At 38.1% G+C, this 17,190-nt stretch overlaps 1 protein-coding gene and 1 pseudogene across 1 annotated transcript; both read right to left on the bottom strand.

Annotated features, from left to right (window-relative positions):
- Positions 1-9,054: 9,054 nt before the first annotated feature.
- LOC143404627 (serine/arginine-rich splicing factor 2 pseudogene) lies at positions 9,055-9,632 on the bottom strand (annotated as a pseudogene).
- A 3,545-nt stretch (positions 9,633-13,177) lies between these two features.
- LOC143404066 (vomeronasal type-1 receptor 90-like) lies at positions 13,178-14,110 on the bottom strand. Its single transcript, XM_076862417.1, has one exon. The coding sequence runs from the start codon at positions 14,108-14,110 to the stop codon at positions 13,178-13,180; it is 933 nt and encodes a 310-aa protein (XP_076718532.1).
- Positions 14,111-17,190: the final 3,080 nt, after the last annotated feature.

The raw sequence follows: 17,190 nt of genomic DNA, 5'->3' as shown, positions 1-17,190 counted from the left end.
TCAAACTTTCAAATTACTACCTGCAATAAATATAGATGTTTTCACATTCCATATCTATTCCAGGAAAACAGTGACACAGCTGGTGGGGTCTCCTTCACAGTTCTTATCTCTGGTAAGTAATACCACCATATGTTTTCATTCTCATAAGTCTTTTGTATTAGAGAAAATAGCCCTGCTATCTCAATAGTAATGGGGGATGCCTTACTCCTGTACAAATTATTCAGTCAGGTACTAAGAGAAGTTTAGTTGCTCAGAAGTGGGAACTGACATCAATAGTCTTCCACTTGATTTTTCAGATGTACATAGTGAACAGCACATTGAATAGCAGGACCATGACTCTAATTCTGGCATCTCACTCAATCTCATTAATCTTTAATCTCAGGACATGAAGTTTTTGATCTGTGTGACATTGTGAAAGTAGTTATAACTCCTTCCAGAGTCTCCATATGAGCAGTGAGAATGATGGAATACATAATGTAATTTTTATTATACTCTCAAATTTTATCCAAATAACTTTCTAATGGAAGGCAGAGTCATTGAGAGTCCATATCCTTGACATAATGCTTATGAAATATAGGCAAAACACATAAACATTAATGCAGAAACACAAGAGTTTCAGTCATGGCAAGGCAAAGAGACCATCTTGGAGTGTCCCAGTAAAATAACATCAGGATGAGGCTCTTCAGATACTTTTCATTAAAAAACTGAATCCAGGGCTGGGGTTGTGATCAGCAGGAGAGTGCTTGCTTAGCATGTGCAAGACACTGAGTTTGATCTTCAACACCACATAAAAATAAATAAGTAAAATAAAGGTATTATATCCAACTACGATGAAAAAAAATCTTTAAAAACAGCTGGATCCAATGAAAAGAGGAGTTCACACTAATTTTGGCTGTTGGGATATTTACTCTCCAAGTTATTTGTGTGTTTTCTAAAGTAGAACACAAGATAGCATTGCAGAGTTAGGAGAGGAGAGAACAGGAGGAGTGCTGTCACAGCTCACTTGACCTGGAGACCCAGTGGGAAGCCTAGGGCTATTTGTGCAGAAAGCAGCAAAAAGGGACTTTAACCTAGAAAATAACCAGTGTTTTAACCTCTCAGGAGGTACGCAAGGGAATAGATTACATATGCACTCATATTAAGTGCAGTGAAAGATTCAACTTCAAGGTAAACCTATAGCCAATACTTAGGTATCAGGACCTGTCAGTTCAGCCTGTCACACTGCAGTTAGAACCCCCATCATCAAAAAGAATAAAGGACTGCCCCCTGAACAAGGTTAAGAACAGCTAGAAGTCTTCTGGAATATTCCTTATAGAGCATTCCTTATGTGGCTCCCCTTACAGCATATTCACTCAGGCCCTGAAACACCAGGCCTTTTCTCGCCTTCATGAAATATCAACAAGTTTCCAAATTGAAGTCACTCTCCTATCAGTGGCCAGATTTAGATATGTGCAAACCAGGATGTGAACAGTCTCCACTATTATGATCCAGTCACCATTTTCTTCTTCTAAATCATGAATTGCTGAAGATTTTGCTTAATTTACTTTAATGAACATGCAAATGTGAAGTCTGTGGTAATTCAGTGACTGGAACAAAACTATTAGAAAGTGTTTTGTGAAGGAATTTTTCAATTCAGAGTATCATTAGTCAAAATTTGGGTGGAAGGAGTGGTGGAAAATAATTTAGAAGAGAAAAAAATTCTCTTGAAAAGATAAAAGACATTTTCTGTATATTATTATAAACTGCTCTCTTTACTGCAAGAAATTCAGCACAATTATAACAAAGGAATTTGTCATTTTCATTCTAGAAGCATTAATATATTTAATATAAGTAAAAATTTTTATTATTGGTTCATTTTAGTTATATACATGACAGTAGAATTCATTTTGATATAATTATAGAAGCATGGAATATAGCTTATCCTATTAGAAACCCATGATGTACTTGATGTTAAGATTCACTGTTTTTTTCCTGTATATATGCATAGGAACGTTATGCACAGTACATTCTGCTGATGGAAAATCTTCTCAAATTCTATTCACTTTTTTAATGATTATCATTAGTAAAGAATAACTACAGCTCATAAAACAGCTGGGAGAAGAGAAAAATTCTAGAAATTTTTCAATATGCCAACCCATAGTATAGTATTACTACATGTAGTATATAGTATGGTATGTTTAAAATTATTACAAACGTGTTTATTCTATTATTTTCCTGTCTCCCTGCAACTTTAGGACAATTTAAAAAGCATAAATGTGCCTCCACTGAATATCTATGTGCAAAAAAGAGGAAGATAAAGTAATTCTGATGTAGTATACCAAGGGCCATTTGAAAGAATGCAGTGTTCTTTTTTTCATGTAAATATACACTATAATTTTGTTGGAAGTTGCTACTCAAAATAAGATATATTAGAAATACTTTTTAGCAGGTGAATCTGTGAGCTTATAAATTATCAAATGAGGTTTAGAGACATTTTACATTCAGGAAAATAATGTAAAACTAGAAATTGCTGGCCTTTTAAACTATTATAAATTGCGAGTCTTTATGGTGAAAAAAATCACTCATGTAAGGTAATAATATTTGTAATATTATAAATAATAATAATATTATGAATTTTAAAATGATAGAATGAAAATTCAGATAAATCATACTACAAATTCAAAGAAGTGCTGTAGCACATTAGAAATAAATACCTGTGCCTGGATTTGAAGAAGTAAGAGGCAGACTGCAAAATGCATCCCTCCAGTGCTGACAACGCAGTCTCTTCTGCCTCCTCTTTCCACAGAGCTGAGGCTTCCAAGATGAGGTTTTATGGGACAGACAGCTTTAGCTCATCTCTCAGAGGACTGATAATCTTGGTGTTGCATCTGAAGTCTGACAGCACCTGTCTTGCGGTAGGCAGGGAGGGAGTCCCCAGAGAAAAAGAAAAATACATTCTTTCATTATCAGGCCATGGTAAACAAGCATCATCTGGATGAAAACTTTTTATATGTAGCTCTCACTTTCCAAGGTCAGAGTACACTTGGCATTATTTGCATAGAATTCATAGCAAACAAGTTGAGGGGCTCTTCTTCTGATGCCAAAGAGTCGTGGCCTTGAATAAAATAACGTCACCAAACAAAAATAACTAATGTCATATGTACATTCTCAGATATGTCAGTTCCAAGTAATGACACCCCTATATCAATGAATATGCCTCAGAGGAAGTTTTGATTTCTAAATGCCTTAAACTTGAGAAGAAAATATGGAGAGTGATGTGGGACATCTTCTCCTAGCAAGAAATCTAGGAAGGAGCCATGGTGGGAGGTAAGTAGCAAGAAGGAAGGGAAATGAGGGAAGGGAGAATTCATGACTGAGGAGTTTCTCTGGTTGGGCATGAAGACAGGTTAGAGACCTCCTCCATGAAGGAGCCAGTTTTCTCTTCATTGTGGTGATTTTTACTGCCATTAATAGCTTTAGGTCCTCAAATTGTCCCCTATTGTAGTCCCTGTCTCCACCTCACTCACCTAAGCCATGCAAAATATGCAGCAGTATGTTGCCTTCATTAAAGACAAAACCCATCCGAGAGGCCCATGAGCCACACTTGTGTCTGGAGGTAATTTCTTCAGCTTTGGCAGATTTCAGATTAGTCACAGCATGAGGACCTTGAAGGTCAGTCACCTGGAACTCTTTCCTTGTCATTCTAGCACCCAAAATGAGAACATTTTCCTGCTAACTCTGGCTAAGAAATGTCAGGGAAGCTCCTGACTGGCCCTGATTGTGTCCACCTCTACTAAACACAGTTGTGAGGACAGTGAGGACCTTGAGCTGGTCAGAACTGATTCACAGGCCCTGATCCCTGCTTCTAGCAGCTCAGTTTCATGCACAAAGTCCAGATATGGATTGTCCCTATGAGCAAAGTATTACATCATTAGAAAAAAAAGTAACAATGTGGGGCTGTCCAAAAGCAAATATCTGCCCAAACTCTGATCATAAACTTTGTCTTCATAATAACAGGAGCCACTGTTTATTTGTCCTTTCATGTGTATGAGCACAACTTTTTACCTCCGTTATCTTGAATTCCTATCAAACCTTGATCATTAGTAAAATGGACAGTATTCTCTAAAGGTCACCTGGTGGAAATGAGGCAGACTTTAAAAAAGTTTCTTGGATAATTCTTTTTTTCAATCATTAGTGTAAGAAGGTCACTTGGGAGCAAATGTTCCTTAGGAATCACACATTATGGAACAGAGGGACACAGAGTCACTGTTGTCTGATGGAAAAAAATCTGAACACTCTGTAAATCTACTGTTGTAATGTCCTTCTGAAGTCCTTTGCTCACTTTTCTTTGTAAAGAAAATAAAATTTGTGAACATGGACTTCGTTGAGCAACTGAGAGGAAAGAATCAGCAAAACCTCACAGGGAAATAGAGTCCAAGGAAGACAGGGCTGCTATGACTCCTTAATTCTCAGTACAAATACACAGTTGCTGATCATCAAGAGGGAATTGTGGACTAGGGTTTGGCTGAGATGGAAAATACCCTAAGCTTGGTCAGTTTGTTGTAATTAATAAACTTTGTTTTTTAGAAGAGTTTTATGTTCTCAGAATAATAAAACCCATGAGCCTGGACCATGTGCCTGGGTGCATGCTCCCCACACATGTTTTCTCCTAGTTTTTATATCTTGCATTTCTTTGATGCATTTAATATAATTACCAAAACTGGATAATTAAATCAGTATAGATGTATTTGTATTTATTAACCTACTTGTGCATTTGTTTCTTTTCCCTCCCTCCCTCTCTCCCTCCCTTCCTTCCTTCCTCTCTCCCTCTCTCCCTCCCTTCCTTCCTTCCTCCCATCCTTCCCTTCCCTTCCCTTCCTTTATTTCCTTCATTCTGTGGATCAAACCCAGGGGTGCTTAACCACTGCATGATATCCCCAGCCCTTCTTATAGTTTCTTTAAAGAAAGACAGGGTCTGGCTAAGTTGATTAGGGCCTCAAGAAATCGTTGAGGCTGTCTTTGAACTTTTAGTTTTTTTTTTTTTTTTTTGTCTCCTGTACCTCTGGGATTACAGGCTGCTCACCATGCCTGACTATGCAGTTGTTTTAACTATTGGGAGAATAGTTAAAAAAAACTAAATAGGCATCACTTTGGTGTCTTACACAATGCATTCCACATCCGAAGTCCCCAGTATTTTTTCTTGTCATCCTCTCCTATTCCCCCCAAATCCCAGGGAACCACTAACCTTATTGTTGTCTGTGGTTTAGCCTCTTAAGTCCCCTCTTGGTCATTCCATGTTGGTCAGCCCATTACTGTCTCATGGCTGAAGCATGGTACATTTAATGGATGTGTCCATTTTTTGACAAATAATATGTAAACTTGCTTAAGTCTACCTTGGTTGCTTCTTGTTCTTGGTAATTATCAATAAAGAAATTAGATTTTTTTTGTGTGTGTGTGTGTGTGTATGTATTATGCTGGGGATGGAATCTGAGACCTTATTTTCTCTCAACAAGTGCTCTACCACAGAGCTACATTTCCAGTCCAAGAAGTTACATACATTTGCATGCAGGATTTTGTATGGACATCCGCTTTCAACTCGATTAGACAAATACCAAGGATATGGTCATTAGATATATAGTAAGACAAGGGCTGGGTGTGTGGATCACTGGATGAGTGCCCCTGAGTTAATTCTCCAGTCCCCCCTCCCCCCAAGAAAAGATATGGTTAGACTACAGCTTAATAAGGAACTGCTACAGGTGGGCTGCACAGTGTTGTGACATCAGTAGCCATGGATGAGTGCTCCTCTTGTCATTTGGCTTTACCAGCAGTTGACATTGTCAGAATTTTGAATTTTAGCCATGCTTATGGATGTGTTAATTGCAATTTACTATGACCCATAATATTGAGCATCTTTTCCTGTCTTTTTTTCCTGCATCTATGAATCCCCGTTATTTAGTTTATGCTCAGATCTTTCATTAATTAAAAAAAATATTCAGGTAAAACTGATACATTGATACAATGAACTACACATATTGAGTGAACAATGCATTGAGTTTTGATATATTATTGTCTTTATGAAACATCGCCACAATTATGACAGTGAACACTGACATCACACTCAAACAGGTTCCTTGTGCCCCTGTGAAATACCTTTGTTTTGCCTCCTTCATTTAGAAAAAAAAAAAGAACACTAATAGGCCTTTTATTCTCATATGTAAATTATTAATTTAGAGTTCATACAAGTAGTCATATCCCTAGTCTGCATGTTGGGTGACATTGAAACATTCAGTTTGTCTCTTAGTCTTAATTAAATCATATGTAAAATTAGGATTCTGCATGGTGTGGTGGCTCAGATCTGCAATAACAGTGGTCTGGGAGGTTAAGGCAGGAGGATCACAAGTTCAAAGTGAACCTCATCAACTTATTGAGGGTAAAACAACTTAGGAAGACCCTATCTCAAAAATAAAAAATAAAAAGTTCTGCAGACACAGCTCAGTGGCTAAACACCCCTGGATAAATCCCCAATTTAAATAAAAGTAAAATAAAATAAAATAAGGATTCCTCCAAGCATGCTGTAAGACCTTGGAGAAAGGTAAGGATTAAAGTATATAAAGAACCTGGAATAGGCCCTGACACATACTAGGGTCCAAACTCCTGAAAGCCAGAATTACCATTCAAGGTTTGATTGAGGGTCCAGAGGACATGGGGGAGCCCGTAGCTTCCCAGTGGCTGTTTTCTTCAAGAGATGGTATCTCTAGCAACTAGGTAGACTTCTAGTGTCTTTTGTATTTGTTATGTTTTGTTTTGTTTTTTTCAAAGTTAAATTCTTCCAATAGTGATAATTTTATCTTTAAAATTTAGTGACCATCCCAATATTGCTGTGTAATCACCAGCTTTATTTTCTTTCTAAACTTTTATTGACTACAAAAGAAAACCATGAATCCATTAAGAAAACACTCCCCACCACCCTTTCAGCCCTTGTGACCACCACTTTCCTTTCCATCTGTGAGTTTACTAATTAACTGCTGATACTTCACATGAATGGAATTGTACTATATACGATTTGCTCTTTCTGGTTTTGTTTACTTAGTTTAATATTTTTGAGATTGATCTATGTTGTAGGATGTATCAGCATTGGTTGGTTTTTATGGCACACATAAAAACTAATTCTCAAGAAATAAAAATTTCTCAAAGATAGATAATGCAGGAAGAAAGAAAACAACCCCAGAATAAGGGTCTGAGATACAAAATAAGTGGAAATTGAAGAAATTCATGAGCATGCATTGAAGATAATGATGAGGGGATAGGGAGAAAGAACACACAAGCTTTTCGCTAGTCATAGAGGTTTTCTTGTTCAGAAAAAAGATGTTGATGCCCTATTATTATTATTATTATTATTATCTGTACAGGAAAATGAATCTGGAGAGGGTTGAACACTCAAGTGCATCACCAGCCTTTTTTCTTCCTTTTGTTTTTGCCTTGGGACAGGGTCTCACCAAGGTACCCAGAGTGGCCTCAGACCTGAACGCTGTGGCCTCACCTGCTGAGTGGCTTGGCTCACAGCTGTCCTCCACATGCTGCTTGTGACTGTGGAGCAATTATAGCACAGCTACTTAAGAGAAAAAGGAACCATATATCTCAAGTGGAACTTCATTAAGAGAATTTTTAAGAAATAAAATGCAGGACAAAGAAATATACATATTATAAAAGTCTAAGATACAAAACAACAAGAAACTGTAAAAATCCATGGGTGTAAATCAAGACTGTCATGCAGACATAGGGTAGAATTATACACAAGGCCTTAGTAGTGATATATATTACTTTTACTGATCTAAAATTGAATATATTATATTGATTGTTTCTCATTCAGAATGATAATTCTATAAAGTAGAGAAAATTGTCTTAATGAGAGGGGCAAAGTTGTCTTAGGCCAGTTTTGTCAGAAGTTAATTTTATTTCTCCATTTAAATTGCAAAACTTTTATTTCATTATTTATTTATTTATTTATTTATTTATTTATTTTTAACACCAAGAAAACATTTTAATTAAACTACAGAAACAATGGTTATAGTACAGAATATTCATAAGCAAAACGATACACCATGTTTTTAAGTACTTGCAAAGTTACAAACCATTTGCTTCCTTAACATTTTCCATATTTTAAGTTCATACATGAGGATGATCAGATTTACCATGGGGTGGGGGGGCAGGGGAATAAAGGTGTATTTATCATCAGCTAGATGTGCTCACTGTATGCTCCGTTATTTATATGCAAGGCCCGGGTGACTGGAAGTGCAGTTTTCAGGCATTTTAATAAACTGGACAGCCATTTGTTTCTGCACGACAAGGCATCTTTACACAGGAGCAATCAGGAGAAAACAGGAAACAGCCAAGCACTCTGCAGTGCAACACGCCACCTTAACAGCTAAGCAGCATTACTCAACTGCTACACAACTGCGCCTAGTGCACAAAAATACATAAGAGAAGAGATTAGAATTGTGTTTGGTAAACAATCCTTTAAAAAAAAAATCAAGTCTTTTCACCTGAAGTCTTTATACAAATTTGGATTCAGATTACCATTTAGGTCTGAAGGTAAATAACATATAAATAAATTTACACCAACTTTTGTAGGTTTTTAATTTTAAGGAATGAAGGCAATGTTGAGTCAATCTCTTGACAGCTTTAGGCTGTGTGTAATGGCTGCACACGTTTCCTTAAAAGTCAGGAGGCCACAAATTAGGTTACCAATCTGTTTAATTTCAAACAAAAAAAGTCAGCACTATATAAACAAAATGAAGTTTCACCTCAAATATCCAATCCAATAATGAAATCTGAAATCGTTCACCTCACTAAATTACAAGAAATTTGAATAACAGCAACAAAATGGCACATAAAATGAAGTTTGCCACCTGAGGCAAAGATTAAAACAAGTAAAATGTTAGACAAATGTTACACAATAACCTTTTCAACAGCCAGTCGCTTGTTCCCAGGACTCTTCGATGGACGGACGGACTGAGTATGTAGTCCTTTTTCCCCCAAGTCCTCTGTTATGCTGCTTTCGGATACATCGCGTGCTCAGGAGGACACGGGGCCCTCCTCCTCCGGAGACTTGGGCGGGCTCTTGGACCGCGAGCCGGACTTGGACTCCCTCTTGGACACTGGCGGCGGGCTTTGGGAGCGGGACCGGGACACCGACGACGACTTGGACTTGGACCTGCGGCCGAGCGGGACTTGGAGGTGGAGCGGCTGCGGGAGCGCGTGCGGGAGCGCGACTTGGAGCGGCTGTAGCGCTAGCGGCTGCGGGAGCGGAACCTGCGCGATCGGCGGCGGCGGCGGCGAGGGCTGCGGCGGCTGTGGTGCGAGTCGGGCGGGCGGCCGTAGCACGCCATCTGCACCCGCAGCTCGCGCCCGTCCAGCACGACGCCGTCCATGGCGTCCATGGCGTCCTCGGCGTCGCGCTTGTCGTGGAAGCGCACGAAGGTGAAGCCGCGGGACTCCTTGGTGTAGCGGTCCCGCGGGATGTACACGTCGCCCACGCGCCCGTACTTCTCCAAGACGCGCCTCAGCGAGTCGGGCGAGATGCGGTAGGTCAGGTTGTCCACCTTGAGGGAGGTCATGCCCTCCACATCGGGAGGCGGGCGTCCGTAGCTCATGGCTCCGAGGCGGCCCGGGGGCTCGCGAACTGGCGCCGAGACTCTAACGGCCTGGGAGGGCCCACGCGCTGCAGGCAGGCGGCGGTCTTCTCAGGTCCGGGGGCAACGCCGCGCCCTAGCAGCTGCTTTCCGCTTTCCTCCTCCACAGCCTGTCAAGGGGGAAGGAGATCATCTTTACCTATCCTAGACCAGACACCTTTGAGCACATACCCACCACAGGAACCAAGGAATTAGACTTCAGGGATGGCACCAAAAGACCTAAGGAACTGCTGTCTCCCAAATTAAAAAGTGAATTAAATTCCTCTAGAGGGACTTCTTGACAGGCAGCCTTTGAAAGGCTTTTTAAAAAACCTTGCCCTGCTGGGCACAGTGGCTCATGCCTGTAATCCCCTTGTCTCAGGAGGCTGAGGCAGGAGGATCAAGAGTTCAAAGTCAGCCTCAGCCAAAGTGAGGCCCTAAGCAACTCAGTGAGACCCTGTCTCTAAATAAAATATAAAACAAGGCTAGGGATGGGGCTCAGTGGTCAAGGGACCCTGAGTCCAATTCCCAATACCCCCCAAAACAAGACAACAACAACAAAAACAAACTCTGTTCCCTGTGATGAGCAGAATCACATCCTCTGGGACTGGAGCCCCCTGTGCTTCTTCATTGACAGCAAAGCAATAATGTACCTGCTTTTCCTTTTTGTCAAAACCACGTCATTCTTGTTCAATTGGCATGAGGGACAAGGTGCAGCCTTCAGTAACATACACCATTCCTGTGGGCATCAGTTTACAAATAATGTGGGTAAAATTTGGAAGTGTGATTCATGGATCATAAGGCAACTTTATTATGGAAAAAGAAAACCACAGCACTCCTGCCCAGAGACTGTATGTGGCATCCCAGCAACAATCAAGGGTCCTTCCTGTGCTCTGCCACCAAGCAGTATTTGTTACTATTGTTTTGTGTGAGTGTGTGCCATTCTGAGTGCTTATTGGGATCTTGTAGTTTTATTTTATTTTCCAGAGACATGTGTTGTTGAGCATCTTTTTAGACACCTTCCTGCTGTCTCTAGAGCTTATTTTGTGAAGGGTCTTTTCATGTTTCCTTTCTTCTCCATTTGTCATTTTCTGTAACTCCTGTGGCACAGGAGACCATCATTTTAATTTGTTGGATGTGTTTGTTAACTAAGGCATTAGTTATTGTGCATTTTGACTATTTTATTATTTAGGAGATATACATGTGCAGCATTTTCACAAGTTACCTGAACCAGTCCTCAATTTTCAGTTGCTTCTTAGGTCATAATTTTAAAGCCAAAATTACCAGATAGGAGTAATGATAATATGAGACAGTAAAATATAACACTGCAACATTTCCTACAGTTCATCTTTTGAAACATTCAATGGCATAAAATTCATCTATTTAGAAAATCAACTCTGATTTTTTCCTTTTTTCTGATTAAAACAATATTTCAAATCCATAATTTCCATGACACGTTATCAAGGCCAATAATTTTCCCTGTGTTTCTCTACAATTTGTATTTGACATTTTGACTTCATGTAAAACATGTTACTCAGAAAATAAAGAAACTGTTGCCACCCAAGGCAGCATACCCTTGAAAGACTGGAGAGGACAGAGGGCTGCTTAACAGAATTCATAACAAGAGCTCCTCCTCCTTCTTCAGATAAATTTCAAGGTGGTGCACACCTGTCATCCCAGCTACTTGGGAGGTTGAGGCAAGAGAACTACAAGTTTGAGGCCAGTCTAGTTTTGCAAGGTACTAAGCAACTTGTTTCAAGATAAAAAATAAAAAGGCCTGGGGATGTGGCTCCGTGGTTAATCACTGCTGGGTTCAATCCTTGGCCAAAACAAATAAACAAATGAAAAATGATTTGTGGACTGTTGTTATGCCTCAGTGGTAGAGCATTTGCCTAGCACATGTGAGGCGCTGAGTTTGATCCTCAGCACTACATTAAAGTAAATAAATTTGGGGCTGGGGATGCGGTAGCATGTTCACCTGGCATGCGTGCGGCCCAGGTTCGATCCTCAACACCACATACAAACAAAGATGTTGTGTCCACCGAAAACTAAAAAATAAATATTAAAAATTCTCTCTCTCTCTCTCTCTTTAAAAAAATTAAAGTAAATAAATGAAATAAAGAAAATGTCTCCATATACAACTAAAAATATTAAGAAAGGTAAAGTTTTGGATCTGATTCACTAAAATGCCATAAAAGTGTTAGAATATTCTAAAAATTATATTTTGGCATCTTTAGAATCACAGCATGTAAAATTCTTTTTATTTTAGAGAATTTTTTCACAGTAGTTTATAAGGTTACTGGAAACCTCATTTTAAAAACATATTTTTACATATGTATTTTTATGGAGTACCTTATGGTAAGTCAGTACATGTATATAAATTGTAGTAATCAGATCATAGTAATAAGGATTTTCATCTTTTCAGTTGATAATGGTTTTTAATATTGGGAATTTCATTTTAAAACACAATTTAGGTTGTTTTAACTAATAGTTCTGCTACTGGGTCAGAGAAGTACCTAAAGTGATTCCTCCATCCTGTTTTTGGTGCCCCTCATTGAACTCATTCCATGTGTCCTTTGCCTGCTCTTCCCATTCCATGCTGACCACCATTCCATTCTGTTCTACTATATTTACTTACTGCTTTCTACAAAAGAGTGGGAACATGTGCTGCTTGTCCTTCAGAACCAGGCATGTTTCTCTTAACATAAAGAAAGTCAAGGGCCACTTTTTGTTATGGTAAGATGCACATAACAAGAAATTTACCACTTTATCCTTTTTTTTTTATTCCAACTTCTTTGTTTTATTTGTTTGTTTTGCATTTACATGATAGTTGGTAGTATTTTGACATATTATAGATACCTGGGTTGCAACCTAAAACAATTTTGGTCCCATTCTCTGGTTGAATATTTTGATCCTTTCTAAGAGTGCAGATCATATTTATTCCCTCAAGAATTTATTTATTTTTGTTTCCAGCTGAATAATATTCCATGGTATGCCAAGGACATGTTTTGCTTTTACATTCATATGCTTTTGGGCATTGAGGCATTTCTGATGTGGGCCACCATTAATAATGCTACTTTGAGCACTAGTGTACATACGGTAACTTGAGTCCTTACATTCAGTACTTTTTAAAAGATCAATAAGAGGACAATTGATGAATCAGGGATTATTTGTGACAATAAATATGTCAATATTTATTGGGAAGAATACAGCTCACTTAAGCACTTATTAAGACCTGCTGTACACTGTCAATGTATTTTCAATGACTCACCCAGGCCAGGAAGGTCCCACTTCATAACAATCACTTGCTGACACCAAGCAGATATGTTGGGCCCTTGTGTTAACTCAAAAAGTAAAGAATTGACATTTCTATAAATTTGTTATTCATTTGTTTTAAAGTAACAGATTTAACCAAACATGCATATCTCCATATTAACTTCCTCCAGAGGGCATACATTCTAGGCTATAATTTACTGTTCATAAGCCAGTTTATTGGCATATTAGGAAAACTTATCTATCATCACTAGTTAAGTATGTGCTATCTTCACCCACAAAGATTTCAAAAAGTTAATGATTTGTTTTTCAGTGCAGATCAGCAGCATAGGACTGGTTGTGGCATAGCCATTGGCCACCATCATATGGATATAATAATAAACTGGGTCATTGTTCCCCGTAGTTCTTGAGGAGGAGAAGATGTTGTCCAAACAGTACATGAACACAAATAAACTCATGAGCAGCAGGATGGTCCAGGTGGCCCTCTGCACGGGGGATGCCTTTGAAGAAAGCCTGGTGTTGTGGAGGTGCTGGATGTGCCTCCTATGCCTGCACAGGAGGGCCACCATGTACCCACTCGAGAGGGCCATTAACCCTATGAGAAAGACATCCCGGAATACACCTAATACAGAAAATAAATGCCTGAAGAAGTAACTCATTTGAACAATTTTGCAGGGTTCAGTAATAAACACAATGACATTTGAGGTCACATTGGGAATGGCATTAGAGGACAAGGAGAAGTGAGCACTGAAGGACATGTAGAAAGCCCACAGGAAAACAAGGACACACAGGGTCTGCTGTGGGGATTTATGTTTGAACTTGGCCAAGCAGGAGCTTCTGGGGCTGAGGGTGATGGCCTGGAGGACACTCAGCAGGCAGGTGGCACAAATGGAGAAGCCCCTCAGAAACCTGTGCACGTAGATGACCGATTTACACTTGATGTCATCCCAAAAATCCTGAGAAAGAGCAACATCTGTAGCTATGTACCCCAAAATTGTCATCATCCCTATGTGGACTAGGGCCAAGAGACCAATGATCAGGTCAGTGGGCTTGAGCCTGTGCTGGAGGAGGAATGTGGAGATGTGGAAGAGAAGGAGGATGGAGTTGGCTGAGATCCCAAGGCCAACTTCGGAGAAAAATGCATTTCTTATGCCAATATAATCATAGAGTTTGTTGGAGATTTTCATCTTTTGAGCAATGAATCACATAGTATATATCTTAGGAGAAAATGAAGAAAAGACTTTATTTTGAATAGCATAACACCCATTAACCTCAGCCTCTCCTGTTACCATCAGGACATGTGTGGATTCACCCCAACACACTCTTTTCTCACTTCAGCATTCAAGTCTCTCTGACACTCTCCGGGTGCCATTTTCCTGTTATTACCAAATCATGTCTGGATTGTGTAATGATTTGGGGGCTGTCATCTTTCCTGTGCATTCAGAATTATAATGTGCTACTGAAAATATTTCTAGTTTATAATATCATCTTGAAGTTTTTGGCATAGTGCCTTAATTGTTTTCTATCTTTATCTTCTCAATTCAGCCTCAAGTCCATATTGAAAATTGTACAATTATTGATGCATTTAAATGGGAGGCTTGCATAATAATAGAGAATTCCAATTCTCTCAAGAAATGAATCTTGATGGAGTAGTTGTATGCCTGGTTATGTTATTGGAGTTTTATCTTTAGTCTGGTTTATTACCAGACCTAATATCTTTAATACATCAACCAAGCCAACATTAACAACTACACACTGTAAGACATGTTGTTTGAATATGCATTTAAAATCTACCATTTATTTCAAGTGTGATCTTGAGCAGTCTGTGATGCTTAACTCTTATCATCTCACCTATAAATTGGGCAGGCATATTACCTGAATTCAAGAGCTATTTTGTGTGCAAAAGGGTGAAGTACCAAATGTGGAAGTGTTTTTGACATATAATGACATTAAGAAATATTGACCATTATTTTTAATTATGTGATTACTCACAGGTGACTGGAAGGACATTTCAGTTTTTTTTTTTTTTAATAATAACTACCTCTGTTACTGCCTCAAAAGAGTTCCATAATTTTGGAACATTTTATCACTATCTGTAGAAAATTCTTTGATGATATTTTAAGACTGTTTTTGAAACACCAGTGTACCTATATGTCTTATATACATATTATTATTATCACCAGAATAATTGTCCTAAGTGTTCCATGTCCAGTTATCAATTATTATTAGAAATAATTTTTTTTTCTACTCAGTCATCTGGAATCAGGGTGGTAATTAAAGTCACAGTGAAAGTGATTCTGAGTCATTCCATTGTAAAATTTTCATTAAAGTACAAGAAGTTGAACTTAGTCTGAAAGAAGGAACTTCAAAAGAGTCTAATTTGTCATCTCCTAGAATTAAGAAATTTCAGTTCAGAGGCCAAGCATAAACTTGAGACAGAAAATTTGATGTTGATCTGCCAATGGAATATTTCCTATACAAGGCATGTTTGTATTTTATTTCAAGTGTCTGAAATTGTAGGTATATATTTCAAATCATTTCCAGTCATATTTTAAAAAGTAAATATCATTAGAAAATTATGCATGTGAGGCTAAATCATTTCATGACTCTTTAGAACATGTTAATGTATAAGTCAGTATACTAAACATGCGTGCAGTGGGACATGACTCTAAATCCAGCAGCTTGAGAAGCTGAGAAAGGACAATTTTAAGTTCAAAGCCAGCCTAAGCAGTGGTGAGGTGCTAAGCAAATCAGTAAGACCCTATCTCTAAATAAAACAAAAAATATGGCTGGAGATGTTGCTTAGTGGTTAAATTCACCTGAGTTCAATTCCCAGTACTAAGAAAAGAAAAATACTAAGAAACAACAAAAGGTAAACATTCATAAACATAGGATGCCATGTATAAATCCAAGGTTATGTGCATAATTGGTTAAAACTGGCATGCTCTTGTTTATTTTAATTTTTAATTGGAATATACCCTTTGTACTTGCATATGGGGCCCAGTATTATAATTCAACATATGTATATAGTGCTTTGGGATCAAAGTGTGTCAATTTCCATCTCCCCCAAAGTTCTCATTTTTATGTTGGAAACTTGCAAACACTTCTCTGGATACTTTAAGTTTTATATGTGACTATTAAGGACTATAATCACCCTATTGTGCTACAAGTCCTAAGCGACTTTTCTCTCTTAATTCTTTTTGGCTCTCCACAACCACCATCTATCTCATTTTCTAATCATAGATCTAGGAAGCTTTTCTCTTCACGGCTTCTGTGTGATCAACCTTTTCAGGTTCAATGCATGAGTTTCAGCATGCAATATTCGTGGAAAATGAAAACTCTCTACTACAATTAATAAAGGACAATATTTTCCCCAAGTAATGATCAGGTAAAGTGACAAAATTTTCTGCATTCACTCATTCAGTGTTTTGGGGTTGTTCTCATAATAAGTCCAGAAGAAAGATTAGAATATACAAATAAAATGTCCATATGTTTCCAAGCTTTTCTGAATTACATTTGATCATCAGTCCTACATTGTTTTATTTTGTGACATGAATGGATATACAAATGGCATATGCTCATTCTTATAAATTGATTTCATACAAGTCAAATAGTTTTGAGTATTTTTATGGTATAAGTTTAAATATATTTACATTAGCATGTGATAAATAACTTTTAAAATGTTTTAGGCCAGGGAGAGTAGTCTGAGACAGGAGATTTCCAAGTTAAAACCCATCCACAGTAGCTTAGCAAGGCCTTAAGCAACTAAGTGAGACCCTGCCTCAAGATAAAAAAATGATTGGGGTGTGGCTCAGTGTTTAACATTAATGTGAGTTCAATTACTGGTACAGAAAAAAATAAAATTTGCCTTCTTTCAACAACAATAAAAGAGTGTATTATAAAACAAAACAAAAAAATTGCATTATGTGACATACAGGATCTGCTTTAAAATTATTTAAACATTTGAACCTTATAAAAAACAAGAATGAAAACACTCATTGAATAAAATGTTTTAATCACCTGTGTTTCAATGCCATTGACTGACTTTAAGTTCAGTGTTACTGAGAAATCTGCAGTCCTCCAAACAGAAATAATGAAAAGCAGGAGTGTATAGTGCCATGAGTTTGCAATCATACTCAAAAATGCATGGATTTTTTTGTTCATTGCCTTAAAGCCAGTGGAAACTTGTTTTCTGAAAGTGAATTTCTGTATTAGTAACAGGAAAGCTTAGACTCTTTCCTGATGTCTGCATGAATTCAAGGGACAC

Source organism: Callospermophilus lateralis, chromosome 7 (assembly GCF_048772815.1).
Source record: "Callospermophilus lateralis isolate mCalLat2 chromosome 7, mCalLat2.hap1, whole genome shotgun sequence".
Lineage (NCBI taxonomy): Eukaryota > Metazoa > Chordata > Mammalia > Rodentia > Sciuridae > Callospermophilus > Callospermophilus lateralis.
The sequence above is the reverse complement of the archived record's forward strand: the minus strand, read 5'-3'. Positions and strand labels throughout refer to the sequence as shown.

Coding starts and splice junctions, on each gene's coding strand:
- LOC143404066 (XM_076862417.1), bottom strand. CDS start 14,110: ATGAAAATCTCCAACAAACTCTATGATTATATTGGCATAAGAAATGCA.